The sequence below is a fragment of the Verticillium alfalfae genome, genomic scaffold (assembly GCF_000150825.1).
Source record: "Verticillium alfalfae VaMs.102 supercont1.18 genomic scaffold, whole genome shotgun sequence".
In the NCBI taxonomy this organism is placed as follows: Eukaryota; Fungi; Ascomycota; class Sordariomycetes; order Glomerellales; family Plectosphaerellaceae; genus Verticillium; species Verticillium alfalfae.
Window position 1 is genome coordinate 126,596 of NW_003315021.1, and position 15,563 is coordinate 142,158.

Below are 15,563 nucleotides of genomic sequence, written 5' to 3' on the forward strand. Positions count from 1 at the left end.
CCACCGCCCATCGGTCCTCCACCAACCCAGCCTCGAGTTTCGCCATCCTCCTCTCCTCGTCTACGATCTTCACATACGCCTCCGTCTTCGCGACCCAGTCGAGTCGTTCGTTCTGCAGGCTGCGTCCCAGCGCTTGCCACCCCGTCTGCACCGCTGCCGCAAACGTCTCGCTGTCACCCTCTCGCTCTCGCTCCCGCCCTCGTCCCTCCTCGCGCTGCAGACCCTCGACGAGCCTCTCCCAATTGTCTTCGTCCTTGGCCGCCGGAGTACTCACCTCGCGCAATTCGATCGCTTGCGTCACGCGTGCCTGCCGTCGCTGGCCCTGGCGTCGGAGCGCGCACTCGAGCCGCACGGGCTGCGGTTTCTTGGTGCGGAGAAAGGGCACGCCCTGCGAAGTCACAAAGACGACCGGTATGCGACGGCGGCCTCGCAGCTGAGAAGAGGGGGCCGGCCGGAGGGTGGATGTGTAGGAGACGGAGCCGTCGGGGTCTCGGTGCCGCGTGAGGAGCGGCGGCGGCTTGGGACAGAACTGGGGCTTGTCGAGCTGTGGCGGTTTCGGTTTGTAGTTTGCGCGAGACGTGGCCGACTCGAGTCGCTTTCGTTTGACATGGGCGAGGACTTCGGCATGGGCTGTGGAAGATGTCGTTTGGGCTTGTCGAAAGAGGGACAGGAACTGGAGTTGATTTGCACTTTAGCGAAAAGAACCGTCATCTGTACAGGTAGGGGCCCACCTTGTAACCGGCAGTCAATGCCGCAAACACAACCCGCGGCCCCGTATCGCCCTTGTTTCTCCTGAACTGTTTTCTGATCATGTGCTGGATGGGGTGGGCGCTCTGGTCGGCCAGGATGTCGGTTGGAAGAGGGATGCGGCGGCCTTCGCGAACGAGGGCGCGGTAGAGGGCGAGACAGGCATGCCGGTGACGCGAATCGCGTGCGGGCACGAATTGCAGGGGGGGCATTTGTCGGAATGGTCACCAGAACGGCACTGACGTTGTTCTCGATTTGTCGACTTGCGATGTGTAGGTCGAGAGTTGGAGGTGATTGACGGGGCTTCACGTCGACTGCGAAATAGCAAGCTCACTTCGTGGCTGGTGGAGTCAAAGCGGAAGCTGTTCCGCTACTCTCCCCTGGCCGACATTCTACAACCTCATGTTTTCAGACCTGCGACGATGAACTTCACCACACAAGAGGTAGTACGTGCGTAACAAATTGTCTATTCGATTGCCTGAGAATTGAGCCGAAGGGAAAAGTCGAAAGATTATGTAGAGAAAACGACACGCGAATACCGATGCAGGTCTGCAAACCCAACAGTACACACAACCCATCTACATCCATCACACGTTCGCAACACTGCCAATCATCGTTCTCAAACACCAGATTGACCCTAAAGCATGACAGCAAACACGCCCGCCACAGCGCCCACGGCCAAAGCTCCCACGGCACCATGTCCCGCCGCACCGGCAGTCGGGACCGTCTCAGGCGCCCCGGACGTGGCCTCGCCCTCAGGCGTCGGCGTCGCGACGGCAGCCATGGTGCTGAGCAGAGCCGGAGTCGTGTAGGTGGCAAGATCGTTTCCGAACGAGACGCTCGAGAAGGGCAGCTTGGACACGGGGCTGGCATCGGGGAAGGCGACGCGGTCCGCGGCGGGGGCCGACGGAGCGAGCGTGTTTCTGTCAAACACTTCCAGGTTCAGGACGCTGGCAATAATTAGCATATGAGCTTCATGGATCGCATCCAAAATCTCACCTGTCGATGATGTGGGCAACACCATTGAAGAGGATGACGTTGGGAAGAAGGATCTTGGCGCCGTTGACCCAGGTTGTTCCGTCTGGCAGCACGGTGAAAGTGAGGTCGATACCCTGAGCAGAAGGCACGGTAACGTTCCCGAGGGCCGTGGAAAAGATGACGTTGTTCTCAATCATGTGATGGCTCAGAACCGCCTGCAACGTCTCTTGGTCGGCAGCCTGCAGAATAGACCCGATGGCCTCGAACGCAGCATCATTGGGCACGAAGATGGTGAAATCAGAGATGTTGACTGCCGGAGAGTCGGCTTCAGTCTCCCCAAAGGCCAGACCGAGTTGAGCCGCCTCGACGGCGGCGTTCATGGCGAGGAGCTTGGCACGGGCGGTGAAGAGCTGAAAGGGGGCTCCAAAACTCAGCACCGTGTCAATCTTGTGGATAATGATGCCATTGCCAAGCTTGATGTCCTGTGAGGGCAGTCAGTAATTTGTATCTGCTTGGTGCGGAACGGTAGACTTACCGCTTCGGTAACAGTAGAGATGGTCTCTTCTCCCGACAGCACACAGACGTCGGCGCCGTTCTTCACGAGGCCGTTGTACTGGCCGCCGGTAAAGTTAGAGAACGGCTGCTGGTAGTTGACATAGGAGCTGTCGAGCAGAGTCTGGGCAAAGGTCGGAAGATCAGTGACGACCTCGGCCGGATATAGACCCTTGAAGACATGGTTGGCGAGCAGGGCGCCAATGGCAATGGTGTCGTTCTTGTAGGCAATGGCTTCGCCCTCGGGAATCTCGATGGGGACGTTGTCGAAAGCCGTGTTCGTCGGGGCAAAAATGGTTATGTTCGAGGACGATGCGAGCGTCTCAGCCAGACCATCAACGAGACCGACCAGCTCCAGCAACGTGCTGAGATCGTCCTGCGACTGGAGCAAACCGGCGAGATCGCCCTGGGCCAGGGCAAGACCAGAAAGAAGGGAGATGGGAAGCAAGGTCGGCAGATGCATCTTGAAGATTGAAAAATGAGGCTGCAGAATGGGGGTCTTGTGCAAGCTGCTGCTGGTGTCCAAGCTGCTGGTGTTCAAGATGTTGATGTTCAAGCTGTTGATGTTCTGGATGCTGCTGTTCGACGTGATTTACAGCGGCTTCAGACGGCCTTTTAATCCACGAGCTGGGCTACAAGTCGGTCGAAGCGGTCGGGCGCGATCACGATGGCAACAGTACAATGACGCTTCCATTACTACCAATCCTCGTATTTCCACTGAAAACAGACGATTTCAACGACCGTGGTAGCATTGAGGCCCTCAGGCTCAGGCTCAGATCTGCATCCTTCAGCATGACAGGGCTGCGGCTCGCTCTTCGGCCGGCGAAAATTCGCCGCCCCACATCTCCGGACGGCAGAACCGGGGTATGAGCCACAGGAGGCCGCTCTGACTCCGCGTCAACCCAAAGTCCATGATGTCATGTCGCGAGACCGCATGGGGCTGTGCCTCTCAGAGCCGCGTCTGCTCCAACTCGCGCTCAATGGACAGGCTCGCCACATACCGGCTCGTAATGGCATCGTAGTCGTTGAGCCAAGTTCGCAGCCACCGCGATGATTGCAAAACTGTTGTCGTGTACGAGGCCAAGAAAGGGTCGATCGTGTCTAGGACCAGCGCCACATCTTCCAATTTCTGCATGTTGGACGAAAGCGCGACTTGGTCCGGAGTCGAGATCTGGCCTAGGCTGTTATGGAGCCCTGTAACGGCGACATGAGCTTGTATCAGCACGAAATGGGCATGTAGAACAGCCGGACCAATTGTCAAGGACGGAAGCCCAAGCATCATCGAGGGGCTCATGTCGGAGAAGATCTGTATTGCACCGTGGCACGCCTTGAGGAGGCTTTGCAACGTGAAGACCACTTCCGTCGAGAGTTTGGTCGGAGCGGCAAAGTCCTTAACCCCAATCTTGCCTGGCACATACGGCCCAGCAAACAGTGCCTTATTCGTCTGTGTGTGCAAGACAACTTCATGAATCAGTAGACCCGCGATCTCCCGCCAAAAGCTAAACACGGGGTGGCTGGCGAGGGCTGCCGGCAGTTGAGCATGCCAAGCCAAGACGAGGCCGCGGAGGGTGGCCATCTGGTCCCTTGCGTCTTCAACACCAGTATAGACTGTAAGGTCGCAAAGGCCTAGCTTGCCCGCAATTTGGTTGCAAATTTTCATGATTCGTGCCATGTGGGCAAGACAGTCGTCGGTCTTATCCAGGCACTGGATGCACTCCTCAAGGTATGGCGTCCATGTGACGATGGTTGGTCGCCTAATGCAGAGAGAATTTGAAGCTGCTGCGAGAAAGCAAGCGATCCACGTCTTTCTGGCATCCAAAGATGTCGGATTCTTAGTCTCAGAAAAGTAAGCCGGGGGTGTTCTGACAAGCTGAGGCCCAGCGATGCCAATGTCAATAGCCATGTCGACCGCCAACTGCGTCAGCTGGTAGCAATGACCGTGAGGCACCTGTCTGGCTTGTCGAAACCAGAATGCTGCCGTCAGGAGAGCCTTGACCATTTCTAGGGAACGGTTTCCTTTGGCGATGATCTCCTCCCCGAATATGGACATGGCCTTGAGGACTAGCTCTTCCTGTACATGTGCCGGGAGCAGTGTGTCGCCGGGGAAGGCGAGCAGGGCCAATAGCAGGAGCGATGAAGTCTCCCTGAGGTGCTCGAGGTCCGTATCGGCAACAGAGAGGAAGGGCCACACTGCGGCATTGTGGGCGGCATAAGCAGTCAGAACGCGTCTCTGCTCATCGGGATGAATTCGCGCGTCAATGAACGGGATGAGCGACTCGTCAGTGGGGGTGTCCCTCAACCGTCGGCGTGTGAGTTCCTCGACCTGTGCCTCTAGTTCGGCAATGCGGTCGCGCTGGAATCGTGGCGCTGCGGGTACACATTCGACCCCTGCACGCTTGCAGCGGTCACATTTCCCCGTGGAGGAAGCCTCGCATTTGGCTTTGAGCTTCTGGCATAGCTCGCAAGCCCGAGATCGTTGCTTCATGGTGTAAATCTCAGCAAAAGGTGACTATGCAATGAGGGATATGATGATCATGCTCAGAAGATGCAACAGCCAGCAGCCTACGTGGAGTGGGAGAAATCCTTCGCGCATTGCTGCGGCACAGCCACTCACCACGGTACAGTCGGATTTGATCCTTCCGCATACAGTAAGACGGTGGGATATGGGTCTCTGTTCCCCTGGAATCACGGGCAATCCATGAATCTACGTCAAGGATCAGCTAGAATTGGTTCAGCGGTAAGTAATATGCGATCAGAACCTGAACAGACAGAATTTTCTGAACTGAAGCCAACACCAGTCTTCGTCAACATGTGAAGGACCAGAGACTCTAAGGAAACGCATGGACGCGTGGCCTCGCCTACGATAAAGCAGAGGAGGGCCAGCTTGCAAGCCGTCACAGGAGCCCCAACTTCCATTAGAAAGCATGTGTACAACATTGAGACCGCCTTGACTTGTTATCGATACGTATAACAGTCAAGGCGATGAAATCACGTTGAATACTTCGCAAAATACCCATGCCTAGAAGCACATCTACTAGATCCCGAGGTTATTGGTCTTGTAGGGTTTTGAATGCAGCCACATGCAGATCATTGACGATAATATTGATGCCAGCTCCAGAAACAGCCTCGAGGCCTAGCGCCAAGCAATTAGCATCTCATACATAGTCGGACCTGCGAGGCAAAAGGGTCACTTAGACGCTGCGTGCAGATTCGCTTACTGTGCGCAAAAAAAGACGTGTTAAAGTAGGACTGGAAGAACGCAGTAGTCTGAGAATGATCGAGAAACCTATCAGCTAGAGTAAGCGAGTCAGCTAATAATCACATTTCGAAGGCAATGCTGACTAGCTCAACCTCTGTAACAGGACTTGCTATGGAGGGGGAAATGGATAACCGTCAAGACAATAGCAGGAACATGTGTCATGAGCCTGTGTGAACATTGCATTTGGGAAGGGCTTCAGGAATCAAGGGAAGGAAGGGGCTAACAATGTATTATCGCAGATCAAGCAACATGTAGCTTACGTTGTGTCTCATATTTGCTACTGCATTGCTCGCCTATTGATTTGTGCAGTTTCTGAGCCGTCTACTGCTCACAGGTGCTCCAAGCCCAGCAGCATCGGAAACCTGTATTCAAACTCCGCATGCGCCAGGTCCTAACACCTTTCGTCGGAAGTACTGTGACTTACCCAAGCAATCACTCATCCTTGTTGAAAGCTGTGATAATAGCACACCTGATCCAGCACGAAGGGTGGGCTGGCGATATATGTTTGGCACCGCGGATACCGACAGCAATGCTCGCCGACGATCCAACATCCTGAATAGCAGCCGCAAGAGTAATAAGTGTGCTTCATCAGACACATCCTTCTAATATGTCAATGCCCTGAAATTGAGTAGATGTCTATCGAATTATTTCAGGGACAACCCAGACTTACTTCCTGGACACGCTGTTAAGAGTGATCTCGATATTGGAGCTGTTCACTAAGGTGGTGATCTGGGAGCTTAGATTCTGTAATCGGAGATGAATGACGTGGTATATCTTGGGCACAACATCACTATTCATCGTTTACATCGGTTGTATAGCTATATAGAAACGTCGGAGGCAAGCTCTGAGTCGTTGCTCCATGACAGTATCAAATCCCGCGTCACAACAGTCACAAAGAATCCTTGGCCCCGGGATGGTATTCAAAGCAATCAATCTTCTGAGAGGCAACCATTGACGCTGCATGACTCGTCATGATTCGCTTTTTAACGATCTACACCCAGTCGCAATGACTACAGTGTTCTTATTTAATGTTCATTTCAATATACTAGGTCTTCGGTTCCTCCAAGTGACGCTTTCAGGGCTACCGTCTGGCTTTGACAAGCACTCGCGACACACAATCAACACGCTGACTGCACATCTGCTCACATTTGCTCACATTGGCCTCATTAACAACATTTGTAAGTTTGAGTTGCAGAGACTTTTCTGGTTTGGCTTGCTTTGCACGCCTCCCGTGTAAAGAGGAGACTTACTACACTGATTAGAAACTGATGAATTTCCGATTACAGGAAAACGTAGCAAAGGCGATAAATGGAGAAACGATACAGGTTAAACATAATTCCCAGGTAGATCATGGGTTCGTCATTGCATTGTCTTGCAATCCGCTGATTATTTGCTAGACGATCAAGAATTCTAGAAGAACGTGAACGAAGTTCGATTACTATATTGCGATAAAGTTATGGCGGCGCGCCTAGTCAAGACTGTCTTGCAATGCCAGCACGTATAACACATCTGTAAAACCTCCTGAGCGCAGAAAAGGCGATTTCGACAGGATTGCTAGTCTTGTCTCGCTGACTTTGAATTCTTCTTGATTATTGCGTAGATAACTGCTTGAATATAGCCTACAGCTTCTCCTGGCCGACTGCTGATGGATCCGCCCTTCGCGGGAAGATTCTCTCAAGGCTATGAAACTCAGCCTGCAGTACGCCTTGGTCGGTCGTGTGATACGAAGTGAAGAATCCGTGAAGATAGGCGCGACCTCGTTCGTCTTCTATCAGAAACGAATGACGCGATAGGCCCGAGGCTACGCAGCCCAGCTAAAAGGGCCCAGCATTTGCCCATATTTTGGATATTAGCCAAACAAGCCTTCAGTCTCGCCAACATGTGGCCGATGACGCGGCCGCGGCTCTCGGTGATGTGCGCTAGGAACTTGGGCGCAATGTCGTGACGCTCAATGGCGGCATACATTTTACTATCTGCATACAAGCCATAGCGAAAACCAGGCTGCCAGATCCAGAAGCAAATAGCCATGGGAAATTGTCCGCAGCGGTCAGGCGTAGTGACGACTCCAGCCGTCAACTGACCGTGTCACTGTAGCTCGTCCTGTGTATCGACTCCAGAGAGGGGCGAGGGAAATCAAGCAAGTCGATTTTAGGAAGCATGCCATGGTGTGAAAAGATCCGTAAGGCGAATGTCCTCAGTAGAGCTCAGGCTCAGACGCCCGTCTTTCGTTGTACCCAGGCGTCCAGTAGTCCAATTTCCTCGGCTGACGGACTTGAGGGCCAGGAATTCGCCGCGGATGTCGGGAAAGCATGCCCTGGGCGGTGCGGAGGGAGAAAAAATATACTTGTAAACCGAGGATTCAGTGAGTATGCGATACAATTATGGCTCTTGGGGGTAACGCATGAAGGCATCGACAACCTCGACGGATTCGCACATGGTGGTCGTTTTCGGGATGACCGTACCTTTAAGGCTACGTATGCGGCGAGGAAACGAAGCAACAATATAAGTCAAGATCATAGCGATGATCATCCATTTAAAGGTGATTCATATATACTCCGTCCAAACGCAAGTCGGGTTATCGGCGGGGTGGCATGGAGCATGCACCTCATGCGGGTTCACCTTTGGCTGTCTGGCAAAGCTAGATCTTGTTGAAATGGTAAAATTTTGTCCGTAGCGCCTGAGGGCTTTGAGAATACGAGACGGGTTCTGTATGCTGGGCGGTTTCATGGCCAGAAAAGAAATTGACATGTACATGAGGGTCTTCGGACATGGAGAGCATCTAATGCCATCTGGAGCCTCGATGGCCCTTCTATCGTCAAGATCGACCAATGATTCTGCCAATCCTTGGGCTCTCCTGTACCGTAGGTACTCTCAGATATCCTTCTCAACATCGGCCACCGTCGGAATTCTGTTCAGCGTCACGCCCAAATAGCCAGCGACCAACTGAACCGAGTCCCACACCTTTTGCGTGTCCTCGAAGGAGACACCGAGACGCCTAGTCCCTCGGAGGTGCCAATGCGTGTTTCTGCCAAGATTCTGGATCATGATGCTGCAGAGGACGACCATCTCCGTGTCGAAGTCGTCCAGCACCTGGCGGTCGCAAAGGTACAACCCGTACGTGATGCGCTCCGACACCCATGCAAAGTCCCTGTGATCCTTGAACAGGTCGAGCGTGCTGTCCGTGTCCCGCGTGTAGATCTTGGCGAGCCACGCCTGGCCGCGCTTCAGGCTGTCATCGTCGCACTGCCACCCCTCTCGCGTGATGCTTCGGTCCTTGTCCTCCTCCCTCTCGCGGGCGTTGATGGCCAGGATTGCACTCATGGGTTTGCACACACCAACGACGCTGATGGTCTTGAAAAGACCCTCGCGGAGGCGGCGGACGAGCTCTTGTCGCTGCTCTGGTGCCGAGAATTCGGGTTTCGTGAGGAGGTGCGTGTAGAGATCGGCGCAGAGGTCAGGATCATTGCTGCCGACGAGCGCTGCGAGTGTGATCATGTACCATTTCGACGAGCCGAGCTGTGTCGAAGCGACGTTCTTCTCAATCTGCTCGAAGAGCTCTGCTAGAGGCTTTGGAACCTCAAATTGATCAGCCATAGTGGGCAGTCCGGCAGTTGGTGCGTACGTATCTTGTTGGTGATGTTGGGTTGAACAGTTCGCGCGGGGTAGACGTTTGGCGGGGTTCAGACTGAGCCTCGACAACGGGTCAAGTGAGACAAAATAAACTCATGGGAGGCGTTGTATTTGCGGCATAACTCATTTGAGTTCACCCTAGTCGCTGATTTATGAAGACTTCATACCACTCACGAACAATGAATCATGCTGGTTTCTGAAACTATCATCTGTTGACCATTGGTTTACACTGTCACATCTCGCAAAGCAACGCCCTGGTGACGGAGGTGCTGACCGGCGGTGATCAGTCAGACATCAACAGCGCCGCGGGGTACTGCATAAGCAGCACATGACCTGATAGTTCAAGGCAGATACGGAATAAACTGGACAACAACCATCGTGTCGCCAGGATCATGTCTCGACTAAGCTTTCAAGATGACCTCCTGCAGTCTTTGAATGGGCGAACCATCATTGTTACTGGTGCCGCTCGAGGGATTGGTGCAGCCACGGCAACACTCTTCAACGAACATGGAGCGCTTGTGTGCATCACAGATCTGCCGGGGCGCAAGGCGGACGCACAGGCGCTCATAGTCTCTATGAAGCACCCAGAGAACGCCATTTTCGCGCCTGCAAGTGTCACGGACTGGACGGCCTTGATGCATGTCTTCAAGACTACTCTGAGTAGGTTCGGTGCGATTCACATGGTCGTGGCCAATGCCGGCATCATGGAGAGCTCGCCGGTCTTGGACGTCAGCGTCGACGGCGTAGGGGATCCCATCGAGTCGATGGAGGCTAATCGAGTCCTGGATGTCAACTTGAAGGGGACTTTGAACAGTGAGTCCACAAGCCCTAGTTTCTGCTCTGCAGGCCCATACTCAGAGGTGACCAGCATTGCGTCTGAGCTTGCACTACATGGCCAAGAACAGTCCAGCATCCGATGGATTTAGAGGGTCCATCGTCCTAGTGGCATCTATATCCGGGTATTTCGGCTCGACCGGAAACGCCGCGTACATCGCTTCGAAGCACGGCGTCATTGGGTTGCTGAGAGCATCGCTGGACAAGGCAGCCTCGCTGGGAGTGCGGGTGAACGCAGTGACACCTGGTTACACGCCTACAGGTATCACAAGGGAGTTTGGCAATGTCATCACGCAGGCCGGTCTGGACGCCAACACTCCTGCTGCTGTCGCCACGGCCATCGCGTTTGCCGCTGCGGATCCTTCCAGACACGGCACCTCTTGCTTGGTCAGTTGCATCACTTGTGTTGAGATGATAGTGCCTAATTTTATGTCATTTCCAGGTCTTGGGTCATCATCTACATGAAATGGAGTACAGCCGGGCAAACGTCCTGCAGTCCTGGCTCGGGCAAGACGTAGCGGCTGCTCTCGCGAGATTTGGCACCTTTGTGAAATCAATCGGCGGGTACCGTCTCCCAAAATGGGAGCCGATCGACAATGTAGACTGAGCTGCTTCGAGTAAATGGGAGCGTAATTCGAGGACAGACTCGTCACTGGGTCTGTCTCTGCCCAACAGTGACCCAGAAACCTTCCATCATCCAGAAAGCAGCGCTGTGAAGTTTCCTCACCGGGAGGGTCGGGTCATTGATCGTAAAGTCGTATCGTCGCAAGAGCTAGAAGCAGCCATAAGCACAAGTTCAGGCTCGAGGGGGGGGGGGGGAAGCGGCGGAGCTTCTTACCTCTGGCAGAGCCTTGCTCATCTGCATGAAAGCAACGTTCCGGCCAAAACACTTGTACCGTCCATAGCCAAAGAAAGCCTCCAGCGTGGCGGCCATCTCGGCCTTCCTGGCGTCGTCGACCTCGAGCCATCTCTCGGGCCGGAAGATACCCGCGTCGGGGCCCCAGTGCTCCTTGCTCCGGAGGATCCCCCACTGCAGACACGGTCAGCGAAGCGTCCAGTCTAAGCAGCAGCCCGCGGACACAGGGGCGATGCCTGTTCCGCCATAGGTTTGCCTGGTGACTTACACCATCCATGCCCACCTGAGTGCCGGCCGGCAGCGCAAAACCAGCAACGACATCCCCGCCAGGCGGAACCGTCTTGTTGAGGAGGGGCGTCTGCGAGGCAAAGATGCGCATGCCTCGCGGATCACGGCCTGCAGGTACGGCAACTTCTTGGCCTCGGCATCCCTGATCGGCGAGCTGACCTCGCCCTTGGCGGCGGCGCCCTCGATCTCTGACAGCAGGCGGTAGTAGACCCGCGGCGTCGAGAGGACGTAGAGCACAGCCATGCGCAGGGCCACGGCTACGGAATCCGTGCCGGCGACGCTGTCGAGGAAGGCGCGCGCCCTGTTAGCCTGGCTGAATCACATGGGCGGCGTATGTGGAGAAATGGCTGATGAGGACGTACACTTGGACCAGGGCCTCGCTGGTTGCTTCCGCTTTGGTAGCGCCGTGCTTGAGGAACTGAGCGATCATGTCGTTTCTCGGCTGCGCGCCCGGCTCGAACCGCTCGTCGAGCGTGTCCTGAGCCGCCCTGCGCCGGGGACTGTTAGTCTGACACACTATGTAACGGTGGTTGGTGCGAGTGACAGGGAGAGTGAGGGGGAAAGAATTCTACTTGATGAAACATCCAAGACCATCCTTGTCGGTGGGCTTGGGCAGCGCCTCGGAAAAGGGCCACTTCTGGACGAGGCTGGCGAGGAACGGGAGCGTGGCGGCGGTGGAGGCGATGGGGAAGAAGCCCTCGTTCCACTTGATCCAGTCATAGATGTCTTCGCCCTTGTCGAGGAAGCCAAAGGGTTTGCCAAACGTCATGTCCCCGACAATGTCGAGGGCGAGAAACTGCGTGATGACGGACAGGTCTAGGGGCTTGTGGTCAGACGGCGTCGTGATGTACTGCCCGTCGATGATGCGGAAGAAGCGCTCCAGCTGCCGGTCGATGGCTTGTTCCTGGTCACCGTTGTTATCAGCCTTGGCACGCAAAGCACGGCCTAGACACGCGAAGCACGGCCTCCAGACAACAGGCACGGCCTCGACACAACAGGCACAAGAGCAGAGAGCCTCAGGTCACGTACCACGAGCATGGTCCCAGAGTAGCCATGCCCGACCTTGGTCCGCAGAGCCGTGTGCCTGGCCTCATCCAGCATGGCGAACGAGTGGTCAACGCCCTTCTGAAACCGAAAGGTGCCATACCAAGGGCCCTTGCGATAGGGCGACTTGTGGGCTTCCATCTTCTGGCAGTGCCGGTAGTCAGTCGTCAGGACGGCATTGGGCCCGATGCGGACGAGCGGGCCTGGAACGACAGAAACGAGGACATGTCAGCACGTAATCCTGCGTCTCCAAGAGCCATCCAACTCTAGAGGAAAAAGAAAAGGAATCCTGGCGTGGGTTGTCAGACCATATTCGGTGGTCAAATCACTGAGGATCTGATGGGATTGGCCGATGAGGTTGGCCCTGAGCAGCGGGAACGGTGAGAGCGACCATAGGAACGGGCCCGGGATGTGAGAGAGGCGTCGCCATCCGTGGTACGCCCTGGCCAACAAGAGGACAAAGCCGGCGATCAGTAGGCCGCTGAGGAGCGGCGGCGAGGGAAGCCTGATCTCAGGCAGCGACAAAGTCATGACGGGCTTGTACCGCGGTCTGTGGGATGCTGGAGGCTGAGGGCTTCACCGGCAGGGACACATACACGCACACATGAGTCGTCGCAAGCGGGCCGGGGGGGGGTTCGAGTACAACGACGAAGCTGGTCAGGACGGATGGAGGGTGGGAAGGGCGGAGGGTGAGAGTTGGTCACTTCTCATGTGAACGGGCTGGTGTATACGGCAGCACATATGGGACCGTGGCCCTGATCATCCTTTCTTGTTGGCAGTCGACTGGAACGCCGCATGGCGAATTAGAGCTCGTTAATTAGCCATGGACATGGATCTGGGGAAGCCTCCCGAGTTACGCGGTGAGAAAGATAACCCCCCCCCCCCACGCACCCCGAGAGACAAGGATCTGACTCGACGTGGCGGACACTCTATCTCTTTACAATCACTTCACAAGAGGTATTGAACCAAGCCTCATTTGCAAAGTTGTCTCGATTCGTCCATTTCTGGGCTGACTCGAGAACGGCAGGCCACTCTAGTCCTTCGAGCTAAAGCGATTTAGGCTTGGTAGACCGCGGAACAGCCCGCAGCCATCTCGTACTGTTCGCTATTCTCCCCCTCTCCCCCCACCGGCCGCTCAATTGAAGCCCTGCCGGATCAGTGTCCAGTGTCGTCAAAGCCCAGTCGCTGCACAGGGCCCAAAACGGAAAAGGGCTGGACCCGTCTTCGACCCGAACAGCAATGTACTCAATGCTAGCAAATGCGTCTGGTTGACTCACGGGCAACGATAGGGGTCGCCAGGGGGGATTGACAAGGCGGCTGCTGCACGGATTGTGAACCTGGTCTGTCCACGCCCACAATCCATGCCTTGGCAGCAACAGACTCGTGTGCCGTACCGTATGCCAATCTCCTAAGCCCGCCCTGGATTTTGCTGTGCATGACACGGAGAAAAAACTGAGCTGTCACTTTTCTTGGTGCAAAAGTGATAGGTCTCCCGGCTGGGATCATGATCAACACCCACCCCGGCTTCTGTACTGCATGCGCCGCAACAATGGCACTTGTTCCCGTACAATAAGGGGGGGGGGGCAAGCCCGACTGCCAGACTTGATCCATGCTTTTTTTTTTGTTGCTCGGGTATACTGTTCTTGTACGCTCAAGTAGCGGGGAAAGCCTGGGGGTGTTTCGAGGTTTGTTCTCCTTGCTTTATACATCTGGCCACCCCCGGCCATTGCTGCTGGAAGACAAAGAGAGGAAGAGAGAGAGAAGGGGAGATCACGCGAGGCAAGGCGGATGACCCTCTCACCAAGCCAATTTCGCTCTTTTCTTTTTGACGACAAATACCCGGGCGAAAAGCAAAACGTGGTTGAACGTGGAACCCTCGACTGTCAAGTGTCAAGAGCGCGGGAACGGACCTTGTTCTTGCGAGGATGCAGATTGGCGGCGATGGACCGCTCTGCATTGCGGTGCTGTGGTCCATGACCTTTGTCGTTACTCTTTTTCTCTTTCTTCGACTGTACACGCGTATCGTCTGCGTAGCAGCGTATGGCACCGACGATCACTTCTACGCCATATCATGGGTACGGCCGCGAGTCGCTTGAGCGCAACGATTCCCACTCCTTTCGAGAAGCCATCAAAGCTGACCAAGACGGCTCTGCCGAGCCTCGCAGGTTCTCACACTAGGCTACAGTATCATGGGGACCGTGGCCGCGATCCACGGCTACGGACGGGATGATCTCACGGCGGCAGAGGACGTTGTAGCGACGTATTACCGCATGATCGCGCAGACGTTCTCCCTTCTGGCGACGGGAACATCCAAGGCGTCAGTCGGGTTCTTTCTGCTGAGACTTGTCGTCGTTCGGTGGCAAATCATCTCCATCTGGGCCATCATGTCCGTTATGGGCATCTTGAGTATTCGTAAGACTGATGTCCTGGTCGTTTTGCCATGACCATAATCCAGGCTGACAAAAGCGACAGTCAACACATTCCTCACGTGGCTCGCATGTCGACCTCTGCCGTATGCCTACGACGAGAGCCTCAACGGCACCTGTTTCAACACTGTTCCTCCCGCGGTGATGCTGGCTAGTACGTATTCAAGCTGAGGGGTTAACGCCAGTCGGTAGCTGGGAATATTGGCTAATGCCTCCATAGTGGGCACCATCGCCGTGGATATTTACTTTGCCGTCCTTCCCTGGATCTTCATCTTCAAGCTGAACCTGTCGCGCCGGGAAAAGCTGACCATCGCCGGCAGTCTGAGCCTGGGCATCTTGTACGTTGACATCTCCCAAGCCATTTCACACCGTCGCAGGACTAATAGACACAAACAGAGCCGCTGCCGCAGGAGGCATCCGTGTCATGAACGTCAAGGGCGTCCGTGACGTGCCTGTGGCCGTGATCGTGTGGTCCCAAGTCGAGACATCCCTGACGCTCATCTGCGTCGGCATACCCGTGTGTCGTCCACTGTGGTCACGGGTCATCGGCAAGTGGTGGCAGTCGCGGCAGGGCGAGTCGTACGAGCGGCAAAACGACGCCCGGGACCCGCCATCCGACCCCATCGGTTTGCACACGATTGGCGGCGGCACCATGCCCGGCGCACCCTCCAAGTCGCAGGAGTCGAAGAAGAAGCGGTGGAACCCGCTGACGGGGAGCGGCAGCAGGGGGGACGACGGTGACAGCGACGAGGTCGATCTCACGGCGAATGTTGCGCCAAGGGGCCGGAGTGGACGCGATACTGACTCGCAAGGTGAAAGCCAGAGCGGACACGAAGTCAAGGAGGCGTGGGTACGGGGGGACGCCATGACACGGTCGACGGTGGAGGGGCGGTCTCCAAGTCCTGGTGTAGCCCTGGAGGACGCAAAGTCGGGCATCATGATGTGTAAG

At 55.5% G+C, this 15,563-nt stretch overlaps 7 protein-coding genes across 7 annotated transcripts in view; 2 read left to right on the forward strand and 5 right to left on the reverse strand.

The window, feature by feature from the left end:
• Nucleotides 1-959, reverse strand: part of VDBG_10033 (conserved hypothetical protein) — a gene marked incomplete at both ends in the record, with an annotated part of 1,803 nt that extends 844 nt beyond the window's left edge. Inside the window, 2 exons of the mRNA XM_002999693.1 lie at nt 5-673; nt 732-959. Of these exons, the coding sequence (XP_002999739.1) occupies nt 5-673; nt 732-959 (897 nt within the window). The remainder of the gene's footprint in view (nt 1-4; nt 674-731) is intronic.
• Nucleotides 960-1,384: 425 nt separating this feature from the next.
• VDBG_10034 (conserved hypothetical protein) lies at nt 1,385-2,740 on the reverse strand (the record flags this gene model as incomplete). Its single annotated transcript, XM_002999694.1, has 3 exons — nt 1,385-1,697; nt 1,747-2,207; nt 2,261-2,740. 3 exons carry the CDS (start codon nt 2,738-2,740, stop codon nt 1,385-1,387), a joined length of 1,254 nt encoding a protein of 417 aa, XP_002999740.1.
• Nucleotides 2,741-3,226: 486 nt separating this feature from the next.
• On the reverse strand, nt 3,227-5,193 carry VDBG_10035 (conserved hypothetical protein; the record flags this gene model as incomplete). The annotated part of the gene is made up of 2 exons (XM_002999695.1): nt 3,227-4,786; nt 5,140-5,193. The coding sequence occupies 2 exons, from the start codon at nt 5,191-5,193 to the stop codon at nt 3,227-3,229; spliced, it is 1,614 nt and encodes a 537-aa protein (XP_002999741.1).
• Nucleotides 5,194-8,407: 3,214 nt separating this feature from the next.
• VDBG_10036 (conserved hypothetical protein) lies at nt 8,408-9,130 on the reverse strand (the record flags this gene model as incomplete). The annotated part of the gene is made up of 1 exon (XM_002999696.1): nt 8,408-9,130. One exon carries the CDS (start codon nt 9,128-9,130, stop codon nt 8,408-8,410), a length of 723 nt encoding a protein of 240 aa, XP_002999742.1.
• A 428-nt stretch (nt 9,131-9,558) lies between these two features.
• Nucleotides 9,559-10,607, forward strand: VDBG_10037 (3-hydroxyacyl-CoA dehydrogenase type-2; the record flags this gene model as incomplete). Its single annotated transcript, XM_002999697.1, has 3 exons — nt 9,559-9,979; nt 10,035-10,387; nt 10,443-10,607. The coding sequence occupies 3 exons, from the start codon at nt 9,559-9,561 to the stop codon at nt 10,605-10,607; spliced, it is 939 nt and encodes a 312-aa protein (XP_002999743.1).
• A 42-nt stretch (nt 10,608-10,649) lies between these two features.
• Nucleotides 10,650-12,719, reverse strand: VDBG_10038 (benzoate 4-monooxygenase cytochrome P450; the record flags this gene model as incomplete). Its single annotated transcript, XM_002999698.1, has 6 exons — nt 10,650-10,772; nt 11,166-11,457; nt 11,507-11,660; nt 11,736-12,089; nt 12,170-12,391; nt 12,497-12,719. The coding sequence occupies 6 exons, from the start codon at nt 12,717-12,719 to the stop codon at nt 10,650-10,652; spliced, it is 1,368 nt and encodes a 455-aa protein (XP_002999744.1).
• A 1,658-nt stretch (nt 12,720-14,377) lies between these two features.
• Nucleotides 14,378-15,563, forward strand: part of VDBG_10039 (conserved hypothetical protein) — a gene marked incomplete at both ends in the record, with an annotated part of 1,827 nt that continues 641 nt past the window's right edge. Inside the window, 4 exons of the mRNA XM_002999699.1 lie at nt 14,378-14,600; nt 14,661-14,768; nt 14,835-14,952; nt 15,011-15,558. Coding sequence (XP_002999745.1) covers nt 14,378-14,600; nt 14,661-14,768; nt 14,835-14,952; nt 15,011-15,558 — 997 coding nt within the window. The remainder of the gene's footprint in view (nt 14,601-14,660; nt 14,769-14,834; nt 14,953-15,010; nt 15,559-15,563) is intronic.